We start from the raw sequence: 14505 nt of genomic DNA, 5'->3' as shown, positions 1-14505 counted from the left end.
AACTGAAAATGGAGCAATTTAGTATTTTGCATTAACAGACGTCAACCATTCATCCCCCTAACATCTATAATAAAAAGCAAACCAAGCATCTATGACATCGAAAGCATTGTGCCATGTGGGAATGGAAGGATTTGCCTCTGTGTACAGTAGGCCTATGGTAAAAGGGAAAATGTACATGTTAACAGTTTGCATTTCTGTCTCGCATGTAAATTATGTGCTTGAAGATGTAAAATATGCTCTAACAATACCGTGAGGTTGAGAGGAGGACACTTAGATGTGAGAAGCGAACCACAATGTCCTGTTTTACTGCCATACTGTACAAATCGTTTCTCTCCATACTTATGGGCCTTAAAACTAACAGACTGGTAAGTGCTAACTACCTGCCCATTGTGCCTGGCTCCGATCTTTGTCGGCACGGAGTGGTCACCAACGATTGGCTGCACTGCCAGTGATTGACTGCACTGGTCATTTAGATATACAACACATCATTTCTTAAAGGGAACCTGATGGCTAGATCGACACTTATAAACTAATTTTATAGCTTTGTGTGGGGCAAGTTCACAGTATACCGCAATTCTCATCTTTTCAAAAATCGTTTTACGCATATTCTTGGAAATAGGACTAGTCCCAAGAGGCGTGTCAATATGTGGACTAGTCCTGTACCACAGCACACCAACTGAAGCATGGCTGAGATCTCTGTACCGCCCTTACATTCTCCTCCTGCAGCGTTGAATCTCATGGCTGCTCATGAACACCCTGACATTAGGGCATGCACAGTAGATCTCTGTCTACATGCCAAAGACTTACGGTCATAGTACGATGATGCGTCAGATGCGTGCTTCTAGCCCAGTTTCAGGCACTACAGGATTAAAGCACTGCTGTACTGTGCTCTCACCAGGGTAAACATGCATCTGACACTTCTGGGGCGTGAGCAGTATGACTACAAGCTTCTGGAATGTAGGCATGGATGTACTGCCCATGCCCTAAGCTTAAGTGTTCACAAGTAGCCGTGGGATTCAAAGTTGAAAGGAGGAGAAAGTAAGAGCGGATCAGACATTTAAAGGTGTTTTCCCACAAACAAAGTTAATTTGAATCAATAGATCTTGGAATAATAATAGTTTCCACAATTGGATGTGATTAAATAAAATGTTCCTGTGCTGAGATAATCTTATAAATGTGCCCCTGCTGTGTACTGTGTAATGGCTGTGTGTGACCGTGCAGGAACATGGTCTGATCATACCACAGCTCCTGGGCCGGGGAGGAAACCAAAGAGTATACAGACATTACAGCACGGGATCACAGCTGATTCTTTCTTTGAGGTAAAATATTGTTTAAAAACAGACAGGAAAATGTTTTACCCCACAAAAAGAATCATTTGTGATCCAGTGCTGTCCTGTCAGTATACTCTTTTGTTTTTCCCCCTGCCCAGGAGATGTGGTATGATCAGACCATGTTCCTGCACGGTCAGACACAGCCATTACACAGTACACAGTGGGGCACATTTATAAGATTATCTCAGCACAGGAACATTTTATCTAAACAAATCCAATTGTGGAAATGATTATCATTCCATGATCTATTGATTAAAATTAACTTTTCTTTGTAGGAAAACCCCTTTAAGTCACGTGATATACTATGAACTTGTCACACACAATGGGGATGTCTGTATCCACCATTAAAAGAGAAATGCAGCCATGTAATAAGTTTATAGGTGTCGATCCCGCTGTCAGCTTCCCATTAAAGAAATATGCAAAGAACAGCAGGGACTTCTGAATCATACGCTGTATAACAGGGGGAAATTTCACAGGTGAATAAAATGTATTATTTATTTTATGCAGCCACCTTAATTTGTTACTCTCTGACAACCCCTTTAAGGCCATGGCCCCACTATCAGTATTTGGTCAGTATTTTTTCTCAGGAGTGGGAGACAAAACCAGGAGTGGGTGATAAATGCAGAATTGGTGACTTGTTTCCATTATACCTTTTCTCTCATTGTTCCTCACCTAGTTTTGGCTCCCACTCCTGAGAAAAAATACTGACCAAATACTGATAGTGGGGCCGTGGTCTTCCAGGTTCATATTTGTGGCATATTCACCTTCACTAAAGAGACCAAATTTTCATGATTCTGTTTTTTTGTCTGTTAAAAGGGAAAGTTATTTGTGTTTATTACTTAATAATTCTGTATCTTTTATGTTTTATAGATCAGATGATGGAAAAGGACAAAAGAAAGTAAGTTAATTGGTTCTTTGCCCTCCATCTTTTTTTCCTTTATAGTTTAGAAAAATCTGATTGACACTACCAACTGGAGAAGTGAAAGGCATGTCTGCTGCCAGGCGGGTCTCACGACCCTGGTCTCTATGTCCCAGCCGGGTGCCAATCCAAGGCTTTAAATGCCTCTGCCCATTGCCCACCATGCCAACTTATCACCTATCCACAGAATAGTGGATAATTGGCTGATCACTTGGGACCCAATTGCTAGGAGCCAGTGGGCCTACATGTGCACCACCTCTTAAAGTCTAGCGCTTGTCCATCTCCATCAGTCCCGTAGACTATTGCTCCATTCAAAAGGCGGACTGCAGAGCCTTATTCTTAGGTTCAGTGGGGGGCCCCATCGGTAAATAATTTACTCATTATTGTTATGTTGTAAACAGTTCAAAGTGACGTTACAAATTGATGACATTACTAGAGATGAGCGGATTGATTTGTTGAATTTCGGACCATCATTCTGGCTTAGTTTTTCACAGAAGCGTAGAAAAAAAATAATTTGGAAAACCAAATGTAAAAAGTACGATATGATGTTCCATAGATTTAGAGTTAGGCATACTGAAATATGTTTTTTTTAATAACTTGCATCTAATGATTATAGTATAATTTTCTGTTTGCACTACTATACTACAGATACATAACAACCGCTCCATAAATGAGGTAGATCCCAACACAAAATATTGTTGTGTTAAAATAATTTACCTGCTAATCTTAGGAGTGACTAGTTCACGTTGTATGACCAAAACGTCACTAGTGATAGATCAACTGAACATTTATTGTCTTTCTCTTATCAGCACAAAGTGCTCATACGACAGTTCAGCACTGGGGATGAGAGATTGCAGAAACGGCAGCCAATAAGAAGCACAGATGAACGTAAGTACAAATTTAAAATATTATGGTTCCTTGCTTATTAAATTGTCCTAAAGGTTTTCTCCTCCAGCCATCACATGCTTCTCTTTTCATCAGATCCTCTCTTATTCTTTAGAATAGGAGCTGTTCTGCAGCACTTGGCAACGGCTGCTACACATTGAATGGAGCTGTGTAGTGTGATGCCATTCAATGTTTACATTTAGTTACTTCATAGAATCATAGAATGGTAGAGTTGGAAGGGACCTCCTGGGTCATCTGGTCCAACCCCCTGCTCAAAGCAGGATTCACTAGATCATCTCAGACAGATGTCTGTCCAGCCTCTGTTTGAAGACGTCCATTGAAGGGGAACTCACCACCTCTCGTGGCAGCCTGTTCCACTCATTAATCACCCTAACTGTCAAAAAGTTTTTTCTAATATCTAATCTGTGTCTCCTCCCATTCAGTTTCATCCTATTGCTTCTAGTCTTTCCTTGTGCAAATGAGAATAAAGATGATCCTTCTTCAATGTGACAGCCCTTGACATATTTGTAGACAGCTATTAAGTCTCCTCTCAGTCTTCTTTTTTGCAAGCTAAACATTCCCAAATCCTGTAACCGTTCCTCATAGGACATGGTTTGCAGACCGGTCACCATTCTGGTTGCTCTTCTCTGAACTTGCTCCAGTTTGTTGATGTCTTTTTTAAAATGTGGTGGCCAAAACTGGACGCAGTATTCCAGATGAGGTCTGACCAAAGAGGAGTAAAGTCCGATAATGACTTCACGTGATCTAGACTGTATGCTTCTGTTAATACATCCCAGAATTGTATTTGCCTTTTTTGCTGCTGCATCACACTGTTGACTCATGTTCAGCCTATGATCTATTAGTATACCTAAGTCTTTTTCACTTCCAAAGATGACATCTGATTGGTAGGGGTACCAGGTGTCGGACCCCCACCCAACTGGTATTTGTGACTTATCCTACTTCTAGATGATCAGTATCATATGTCCAGAAAACCCATTTTAGCTCACAGAGCATTGTCTACAATTGTATTTACTTCTTAGATGAGAACAGGACTAGCTATGTCCACATTTGCTGTCTGTAAATGTAAACATTCACTGACAGCCAACGCAAATATTTAAAGGGGTTGTCCAATACCTAAAATGTACTTTCTAAATATCTATTTTTAAAACATAATCATTTTTGTAATTTACTTTATTTGAGACGTCATCAACTTGGGATGCAACTAGGGAGTGGCAGTGAAGGAAGTTGCGGCTAGTGACCATAGCACCACATCCGGATGATAACTCGTTTCAATGTGTGAAAGAAGATGTGGGGAGTGATTGCAATGCCACCTCCTGATGACAACCCCTTTCGGGGCTTTAAAAATCCGTGGGGAGTGACCACAGTACCACATCTTGATAACAACCCATTTCAGTGCATGAAAGAAGCTGTGGGGAGTGATCACAGTGCCACCTCCTGGTGACAACCCTTTTCTGGGCTTTAAAAATCTGTGGGGAGTTGCGGCATCACCATATTCTCATGACAACCTATAGTGGGATTGAAAGAAGCTGTAGGGAATGATCGCAGTACCACCGCCTGATGAAAGCCTTTTTCTGGGCTTAAAAAATCTGTAGGGAGTGGCCGCAGCACCACATCCTGGTGACAACATTTTAGTAGGCTTGAAAGAAGCTGTGGGGAGTGACCACCGCACTACCTCCTGTTGACAACCCATTTGAGAATCCCCATTGCATGCTGGGAGACTGAAACAGAACATCACTAAAAGTATAAAAAAATAGAATTAGTTGTACTGAGGGAATGGTAGACATGGCAATCCTCAAGTAAAGTTTTAGGTGTCGGACAACCCCTTTAAGATAGTGAGGAATTGAAACACAAATAAAGGAATTTATCTTGTCCTGTGCAGCAGTTTTGTGGTGTAAAAAGGCGCACGTTTTGCAATTTTGTACTTCCTTTGCCTTTTTTCAGAAGTTGGCAGAGTTTAGTGGAAAGGTCAAGAGCCCCCTTTAAGGGGTGTAATACATTGCTGGATGATTAAAGCCGGCATGGCAGTTGTTTAGATGGGGGATACCTGATGACAGGTTCTCTGTACATTATGTGGATGAGCGGAGTTTCTGAAGTATTGTCGGCTATATGCGGCTGGTGACTATTTTACCTTCCGCTATTGGCTTTGTGGTGTATTTGTTCTAGGCTGTCGGAATTGTTGTGTTCCTTGTAATTCTTCATCAATTGTCAGGACTCTAACAGAGTTGGAGATGGAGTGTGAAGCCGCAGCTTCTGCTATGCTGGATTTCATATTCCATCGGCTCGCTGTAGCAGGGGGGACAAGTGTTATAGCCAATTACAGATACAAAGGTCAGGGTATGAAAGAAACAAGGGAAAGGAAATTGGTTGGTTAAACGGCTGTATCAAGTGGCCATAAACAATCTTTGGAGCGGAGTTTTGGGGTTGTTCTGGGTCAGTTTACTAGTAAATGGTTTTTCTTTCCATATAGGTAGTTCACGAGTCATAGAGCAAATAGTGTTCCTGGTGTAAAGGGTCAGATCATTTCCTCCTGGCGTGGTAGAGGAATCAAATTAAAATGTTCAGAAAAAATATTCATGTGCCCACTGTGCCAAGACAAGATTGTAAACCTTCTGAAATGTCGGACACATAGAAAGATGTATTATATGAGATTTCCAGTAATGGACGGAGATGGTGGACATGGCTTACATTTCTCATCAGTATGGTAAAATGTATTGCCAAGGCTTAGTAAATAGCACCCCGATAACAAAGTAAATGTAGAGTTTTCTGTTGCATTCAGGATGAAATATATGGGTTATACTCAAAATATTGGGATCCCTCCACATTAGTTGATCCGCCCTTTGTTGCTGTAACAACTTAAGTGGCGACATGCTTTTAACCACTCCATCCAATGCTTGGCATTGTGCTTGGTGATGTAAGGCTCGCTTGCAGCTGCTCAGCACTGGACACTCATGCCATTAAGCTCCCAGGACAGTTTTTATATATTTTTTTTTTATGATCGTATTTTTTATGTAATGAAATGAAAAACATTTTGAATCATCCCTTTTTCTTCCATAAAAATGAAGACAATAAAAATTAAATATAAATATTCAGCATCACCGCATCCATAAAAGTCAGATCTATTAAAATCTAAAGTGATTTAACCCATACAGTAAATACCATAATGCAGAAAAAAATAGAGAATAAATTGTATGTAACCCAAAATGGTATCAATGAAAATAGATAGATATATATAACTTTTTTATTTTATTTTTTACAAATTTCAGATTTTTTTTTACCACTAAAATAAAAAAAGATACATATTTAGCATCACTGTAATCATACTGAGCTGCAGAATCATGTTGCAAGGTCATTTTTATTACGAAAACTTAAACAGACACAAAATAAGCATATACCCTGCAGCAAGTAAAAGTCCATATATAAACAGTGGGTACAGTGGGTACAGAAAGTATCCAGACCCCCTTAAATTTTTCACTGTTTATTTCATTGCAGACATTTGGTAAATTCTATAAAGTTCATTTTTTTTCTCATTAAAGTACACTCTGCAACCCATCTTGACTGAAATAAAAACAGAAATGTAGAATTTTTTGCAAATGTATTAAAAAAGAAAAACTGAAATATCACATGGTCATAAGTATTCAGACCCTTTGCTCAGACAATCATATTTAAGTCACATGCTGTCCATTTCCTTGTGATCCTCCTTGAGATGGTTCTACTCCTTCATTGGAGTCCAGCTGTGTTTAATTAAACTGATAGGACTTGATTTGGAATGACACACACCTGTCTATATAAGACCTCACAGCTCACAGTGCATGTCAGACCAAATGAGAATCATGAGCTCAAAGGAACTGCCCAAGGAGCTCAGAGACAGAATTGTGACAAGGCACAGATCTGGCCAAGGTTGCAGAATAATTTCTGCATTACTCAAGGTTCTTAAGAGCACAGTGGCCTCCATAATCCTTAAATGGAAGAAGTTTGGGACCACGAGAAGTCTTCCTAGACCTGGCCGTCCAGCCAAACTGATCAATCATGGGACAAGAGCCTTGGTGATAGAGGTAAAGAAGAACCCCAAGATCATTGTGGCTGAACTCCAGAGATGCAGTAGGGAGATGGGAAAAAGTTCCACAAAGTCAATTATCACTGCAGCTCTCCACCAGTCAGGCCATTATGGCAGAGTGACCCGACGGAAGCCTTTCCTCAGTTCAAGACATATGAAAGCCAGCACAGAGTTTGCTCAAAAACACATGAAGGACTCCCAGACTATGAGAAATAAGATTCTCTGGTCTGATGAGACGAAGATAAAATATTTTGGTGATAATTCTAAGCGGTATGTGTGGAGAAAACCAGGCACTGCTCATCACCTGCCCAATACAATCCCAACAGTGAAACATGGTGGTGGCAGCATCATGCTATGGGGGTATTTTTCAGCTGCAGGGACAGTACAGGACGACTGGTTGCAATTGAAGGAAACATGAGTGCGGCCAAGTACAGAGTTATCCTGGATGAAAACCTCTTCCAGAGTGCTCTGGACCTCAGACTTGGCCGAAGGTTAACCTTCCAACAAGACAATAACCCTAAGCACACAGCTAAAATAACAAAGGAGTGGCTTCAGAACAACTTTGTGACCATTCTTGACTGGCCCAGCCAGAGTCCTGACCTAAACCCAATTGAGCATCTCTGGAGAGACCTGAAAATGGCTGTCCACCAACGTTCACCATCCAACCTGACAGAACTGGAGAGGATCTGCAAGGAAGAATGGCAGAGGATCCCCAAATCCAGGTGTGAAAAACTTGTTGCATCTATCCCAAGAAGATTCATGGCTGTACTAGCTCAAAAGGGGGCTTCTACTCAATACTGAGCAAAGGGTCTGAATACTTATGACCATGTGATATTTCAGTTTTTCTTTTTTAATAAATTTGCAAAAATTTCTACATTTGTTTTTTTTTTCAGTCAAGATGGGGTGCAGAGTGTACTTTAATGAGAAAAAAAATTAACGTTTTAGAAATTACCAAATGGCTGCAATGAAACAAAGAGTGAAAAATTTAAGGGGGTCTGAATACTTTCCGTACCCATTGGATTAAAAAAAAAAATGAATAAAAGCCATCCCACCATGACAAGGTGTACCCAATCTGGATGTGCTCTAATATTAAAACTTTACCTTGTGTCAGACAACTGTGTCATTTCTTTGTTTTTTTTGTCATTTTTACTACAGTAAATGTCAGAAAAAGAGCTCTGATTGTTTTTTCTTCTAAAGGCTTTTAAGAACGGAAACTAAAAATACACTGCCCTTAACATTATCCCTGCCCTTAACATTATCCCCTAAAATAGAAAATATAATATGCAAAAACGGAGTAATTTTTTTAGAAACCAATCCTAGCGTGCTATAGTGGTTTATGATGCTGAGTCAGCATTGTGACCTAGTGGTTAGCATGGTTGGCTTGCAGTACTAGGGTCCTGAGTTTGAATCTGCCCATGCCTGGGTAGCTTCATACAAATCTTACATCACCAAGCACAATTCAAAGCGTCAGATGGAGTAGAATAAAGCAGCCGCCATGGTCTCTGGAGAATTGGAAACATGTTCTGTGGAGTGACGGATCACACATCTCTCTCTGGCATCTGATGGATGAGTCTAGGTTTGGGTTTTACCTGACTGCATTTTGCCAGCTGTAAAGTTTGGTGGAGGAGGGTTATTACTATGGGGCTGATTTTCAGGAATCACCTGAGGCTCCTTAGTTCCAGTGAGGCTAAATCTTAATGCTTCAGCATAAAAGATATTTTGGACGATTGTAGCTTCCAATTTTGTGGGAATAGCTTGGTCCATAAAGGCATGGTTGGGGAAGTTTGGTGTGGAAGAACAAAGTGAGGTCCGTAAAAGCATGGTAGGTGAGTTTGGTGCTGAAGAACATGACCGGCCGCACAGAGCCTGGACCTTAACCCTATCCAATACCTTGGGGATGAACTAGAACAGAAACTGTGATCCCGCCTCTCATCCAACATCCTCAAAAATGCTCTTCTAGATGAACGGGCAAAAAATCCCACACATACCTCCAAAATCATGTAGAAAATCTTCCCAGAAGAGTGGAAGCTGTTATAGCTCTAAAGTGGGGACATACTCCATAATAATTTCTGTGGATGCAGGATGGGAGGTCATAAATGCTCCTGTTGGTATCCCAATTTTTGGTCTATACAGTGTAGGAATATTTTCATTTTTGGGAGTATTTTGTCTTACACTGCAAAAACATAATAATAGGTTAATTGTTTTCTTATTAAATTGACCATTGTGCGATAGATCTGTATGTGAGGTCCACTGGGGACTGGGAGTAATGTCCGCCTGAAGAATATGCTGCTGCTTTATAAGCAGCAAGACATAAATAGAATTCGGTGCCATACTGTGTTCCTCCAGGTGATACATGTCCTACGTTCTCATTACAGCTGATGATTGTATTTTGTCTTTGCAGTTCTCTTCAAGGTGTACTGCATTGATCACACATACACCACCATACGTGTACAGGTGTCCGCCTCGGTGAAGGAAGTGCTGTCTGCTGTAGCAGATAAGCTGGGCTCCGGAGAATCCTTGATACTCGTGAAGATCAGTTCTGCAGGAGGTACTGTTTGACTATCATTCCCTCCACTCATAGAAAATAATTTAAAAACTCCAAGGTTAAACACACAAATAGCAATGGTTTTATAAAAGCGTTTTGAGATAATTTCAGTTGATTACAAACAACAGTACGGTCCCCTACTGAGTAAATAGGCCAAGCTGGGTGCTGGAAGCATGTCTTTGCTGAAGACGGCTACAGTGCCGCCTTATAGGGTAACAGAGTTGCCATTTCCCAAAATATTACTAAAATGATCAGCTAGCAGTGTGCAGGGAAACGACTCACTTTACAGAAATGGCCCTTCACAGCGCACAGTGTCCTTGTCTTGTTACTGAGAAAGCGGCTCCAGAAACTTGCTAACAAATAAGTATAAACAGGCGAGGGGTTATTCATCTGTATGGTGGTGAGCAGGGCAAGAACGCGGCTCAGAGTGCACCCCCCACGGAAAACTTTACATGACAAATAGAAGTATGATGCTTTTCCAAATTTTGGTTCTATGAGCCATATCCATATTCTTAAAAATATTGGCTAGCCATAAGGCAACTCAGAGAAGATAGATTGCTGAATAGAGGGATGGATGGAAAAAAACTAGAAAAACTGTAGCAGCACCAGAATACTAATAAGGGTGCCAAGCCTCCCTGGCACTAACCACACCATCCAAATATGAAAGGTAACTGGAGGCAGCACCCCAAAAATAGTGAAAAATAAGTGGTTTTAATGGCCCATTGTAGTAACAATGGGCCATTAAAACCATTTATTTTTCACAATTTTTTACTATTTTTGATGCGCTGCCTCCAGTTGTCTTTCATAGATAGATAGATAGAGGAAAGTGGATGGAAGGATGGAGAAATAAAACTTTAGTTCTATGAACCTCATCTATATTCTTAAAAAATAGTGTCTAGTCATAAGGCAACTCATGGTTAATAGATTGCTGAATAGAGAGATAGATAGATAGATAGATGGATAGATATGAGCAGGGTCGGACTGGGGTGCTAAGGTTCCACCAGTAACATTGACTCTGGGGTTCACTGTTCATGTACATGTAAATATTACATTACCCTCATTCACAAATTTACCTATGCTTCCATATATTAATACATGGGTATTTTGTTCATTGAATAATGATATCCTGCTTTTATCTGCAAATAGTGAAACAAGTGAATTGTGCAAGCTACTACTCATATACGTGGAGTGGGGGACCCATTTCGTGTACAGGGGCTCACTCCGAGGAATTCACCTATTCCCTCGTGGGCCAGTCGGAGCCTGGATCTGAGATAGACACAGGGGCAGACACTGACAGTGACGGCCCCTGTGCAATACTTATGTCCGACCCTCCCTTTGTGAAGTCCCACATGCCTATACACTCAAATGCAATATAAATGCTTAGGTCTTTAGGCCGAGAAAATGCTTTTATACTTAACAATGCTGCCTGTAGCCGGATATTCTAGAGGTCCTGAGTTTATTGAGCACAGACAGAGGTCTGGGGGTCCCTTCCTAGTGCCCTGAGTCGGAGAAGGAGAAATCTACATGGGAGGAAACGGAAGGAACGCAGTAGTTTCCTGAGTGAGAAACATGCAGTGTGACCAATGTAAGTATTGTCAAAGATCTTCCTTACTGCCCCACAGGCCCCCGAGGAGCTGAATTGGCTGCATGTAAGTCATATCCATCCCTGGATTGATAGATATTAAACATACAGTATTTTAGATCTTGATTATTAGTTATTCCATCTTAAAAAGGGTCTGGCATATCTCTCTAAGGAGTTTGACCTTTAGGACCCTCATCAATTTTAAGTAGCACCGCAGTCCATTTGTTGTTTTTCACTATTTTTCATTCAAGTGATTGGGGCCGGCCAGCACTTCCCTGCGCAGCCAGGTAGCAGTCATTCAGAGCAGAGGTGGTGGCCCCGTCATTCTCAGGATTGGTGGGGGTCCTAGAGGTCAGGCCCTTACCATCCATAAAGTGGTGGCATATCCCATCTATAGCAGCACTATTTTAATACCACTGCAGTTCTGATATACAATACGTAATATTACATTTTACACCCTAACTTTTGAATATTGTAATTCCTCCGGATATGCTTTCTTGCACATTTTCCATGCTTTAATAGCTCAATCGTTTATGTTGGCAGCGGCAGTGATATCACAGGTTCAGTTTATGTCTTATAATCATTTCCTTCACACCGGTTCTTCAAACAAACTGTGTAAATGTGAGATGAGAAGCTCTTACCCTCACTATCAACACCGTGCACTATGTTTAGATTGTGCCACATTCTGAAGGATTTAGAATCTAAACATGAAGTGGGACAGCGGGCCATTATTACCAGCCATAACCATGGAAACTTCCTTCATTTAGTACAGCTGCCAGCGTTAATATACAATAACCTCTACAACATTGTAAATTGCTTCCACTCCCAAAAAAGGCTGCAGTTATTCTTTTATCCATTGTTTAAGATGTTTTACAGAATGTAATACTGTATGTTGAATAGGAATAAGAGATCTATCAGTCAGATAGATAGATACATAGCTAGATAGGAGATAGATATTTAGATGAGATACATACATACATACATACATACATATGAGATAGATATATAGATAGATATGAGATAGATGGATACATAGATACATTTGAGATGGATGGATAGATAGATAGATAGATAGTGTAACGGGGCCGGGTGGTGGAACCTCTGTGCCCAGGAACAAGGCGGAACCTTGAGGGGCAGATGTTATACTGGGGACGACCTTGTAATAGAGCAGGTGGCTCCCACGGGTCAGGTAGCTGGGACTGACCGGAGTAGCGGGTGGACACAGCTGGTAGGTAGCAGTCTCTGGGTGAGTAGGCGGGTGATCACGGGAAGTGACGGAAGAGCAGGTAAGAGTCTCTTGGCTGGCAGGCAGGCGGTCACGGCAAGTGACGGCTGAGCGGGTAATAGTCTCTTGGCTGGCAGGCAGGCGGTCACGGCAAGTGACGGCTGAGCGGGTAATAGTCTCTTGGCTGGCAGGCAGGCGGTCACGGCAAGTGACGGCTGAGCGGGTAATAGTCTCTTGGCTGGCAGGCAGGCGGTCACGGCAAGTGACGGCTGAGCGGGTAAGAGTCTCTTGGCTGGCAGGCAGGTGGTCACGGCAAGTGACGGCGGAGCCTCCAGGTAGGCTAGCAGGCGGGTAGCAGGTGAGCGCTCCCAGGTGAGCGGTTAAGAGTCTCTTGGCTGGCAGGCAGGTGGTCACGGCAAATGACGGCGGAGCCTCCAGGTAGGCTAGCAGGTGGGTAGCAGGTGAGCGCTCCCAGGTGAGCGGGTTAGCAGGTACGGCAGGTAGCAGGCAGGTAACTGGCAGGTGCTTCCTGTACCGCAGGTGGGCTTGCCCATAGACAGACTGGCGGATGCAGGAGACAGACTGTCGGGCTGAAGGGAAGACAAGCAGGCAGACAGGACTGGACGTCAGGCTGGCAAAGGGACCTGAGGGCTGAAGCAGAGGTGAGTATGCTTTGCAACAACTTTGCTCGGGCACCTCCATTTTGGATAGAGGTGCCTTATATATGGGAAGTCCTCCGGCTATTGGCCGGGGACTCCTTAGGACGGCGCGCGCTGTCCCTTTAAGAGAGGGGGAGCGCGCGCGCGCCCTAAGCACAGTGCCCGGGGAGGAGCGCGCGCCGGCAGCAGCGAGGTAAAGAGCGCTGGAGGACGCCGCTCGCTGAACAGGAAGGTGAGAGGGACGGCGTCTCTGCCTAGCAGGAGGCAGAGACGCCGATGCTACAGTACCCTCCCCTTTAGGCCCCCCCTTTTTTAGGCCAGAGAGAAATTGCTCAAGGAGAAGCGGAGCGTTGATGTTCTCCCTGGGTTCCCAAGTTCTTTCCTCAGGACCAAACCCCTTCCAATCCACCAGAAAAAAGGTTCTCCCTCTTACCCTCTTGGTGGCCAGGATACTCTCCACTTCAAAGGCGTCCTCAGCAGAAACCGGAGTAGGAGGAGTACCTGGATTGTCGGAAAAAGTGTTAAGGACAACGGGTTTGAGGAGGGATACGTGGAAGGAGTTGGGAATGCGTAGGGTGGCCAGGAGTTTTAATTTGTAAGCCACTGGGTTAATTTGCCTGAGGACTTCGAAGAGTCCGATGAATCGAGGGCCCAACTTGTAGGAGGGTACTTTGAGCCGCACATGTTTGGAAGAGAGCCAAACCTTGTCTCCCGGACGAAATTGAGGCGGATCCAGACGTCTCTTATCAGCATATCTCTTCATCCGCTCGGAGGACAGAAGAAGAGCGGACATGGTACTCTCCCAAATAGTAGAAAATTCGCTAACAAGAGACTCCGCGGCAGGGTTGTCCACAGAAACGGAGACCGGAACTGGAATCCGGGGATGTTGGCCACTGACTATAAAGAATGGGGATTTGGAAGAGGATTCACTCTCATGGTTATTATAAGAGAATTCAGCCCATGGTAGAAGATCCACCCAATCCGAATGGTGGGCATTAATGAAGTGCCGGAGGTAGCTGGTCAGGATCTGATTGATCCGCTCCACTTGACCATTGGACTGTGGGTGGTAAGCGGAGGAGAAATCCAGGGTGACGTCTAGCAGCTTACATGTGGCTCTCCAGAAGCGAGAGGTGAACTGAACCCCACGATCCGACACAATATGGAGGGGTAGGCCATGGAGACGGAAGATGTGGCGAATAAAGTCTTTAGCCAGCTCGGGTGCAGATGGGAGACCAGGCAGGGGAATGAAGTGGGCCATTTTAGAAAAGCGGTCAGCAACCACCC

General features: G+C 43.0%; 1 protein-coding gene across 4 annotated transcripts in view; it reads left to right on the top strand.

Annotated features, from left to right (window-relative positions):
- The window catches only part of RAPGEF4 (Rap guanine nucleotide exchange factor 4), a 370796-nt gene that overhangs the window by 305122 nt on the left and 51169 nt on the right, over window positions 1-14505 (top strand). For all 4 annotated transcript variants that reach the window (XM_073646933.1, XM_073646932.1, XM_073646934.1 and 1 more), the window contains 3 exons: window positions 2202-2229; window positions 3060-3138; window positions 9612-9758. In XM_073646933.1, the coding sequence (XP_073503034.1) occupies window positions 2202-2229; window positions 3060-3138; window positions 9612-9758 (254 nt within the window). The remainder of the gene's footprint in view (window positions 1-2201; window positions 2230-3059; window positions 3139-9611; window positions 9759-14505) is intronic.

The sequence above is a fragment of the Phyllobates terribilis genome, unplaced genomic scaffold, assembly GCF_046119375.1.
Source record: "Phyllobates terribilis strain yellow unplaced genomic scaffold, ASM4611937v1 Scaffold_9__5_contigs__length_417890890, whole genome shotgun sequence".
Lineage (NCBI taxonomy): Eukaryota > Metazoa > Chordata > Amphibia > Anura > Dendrobatidae > Phyllobates > Phyllobates terribilis.
The sequence above is the reverse complement of the archived record's forward strand: the minus strand, read 5'-3'. Positions and strand labels throughout refer to the sequence as shown.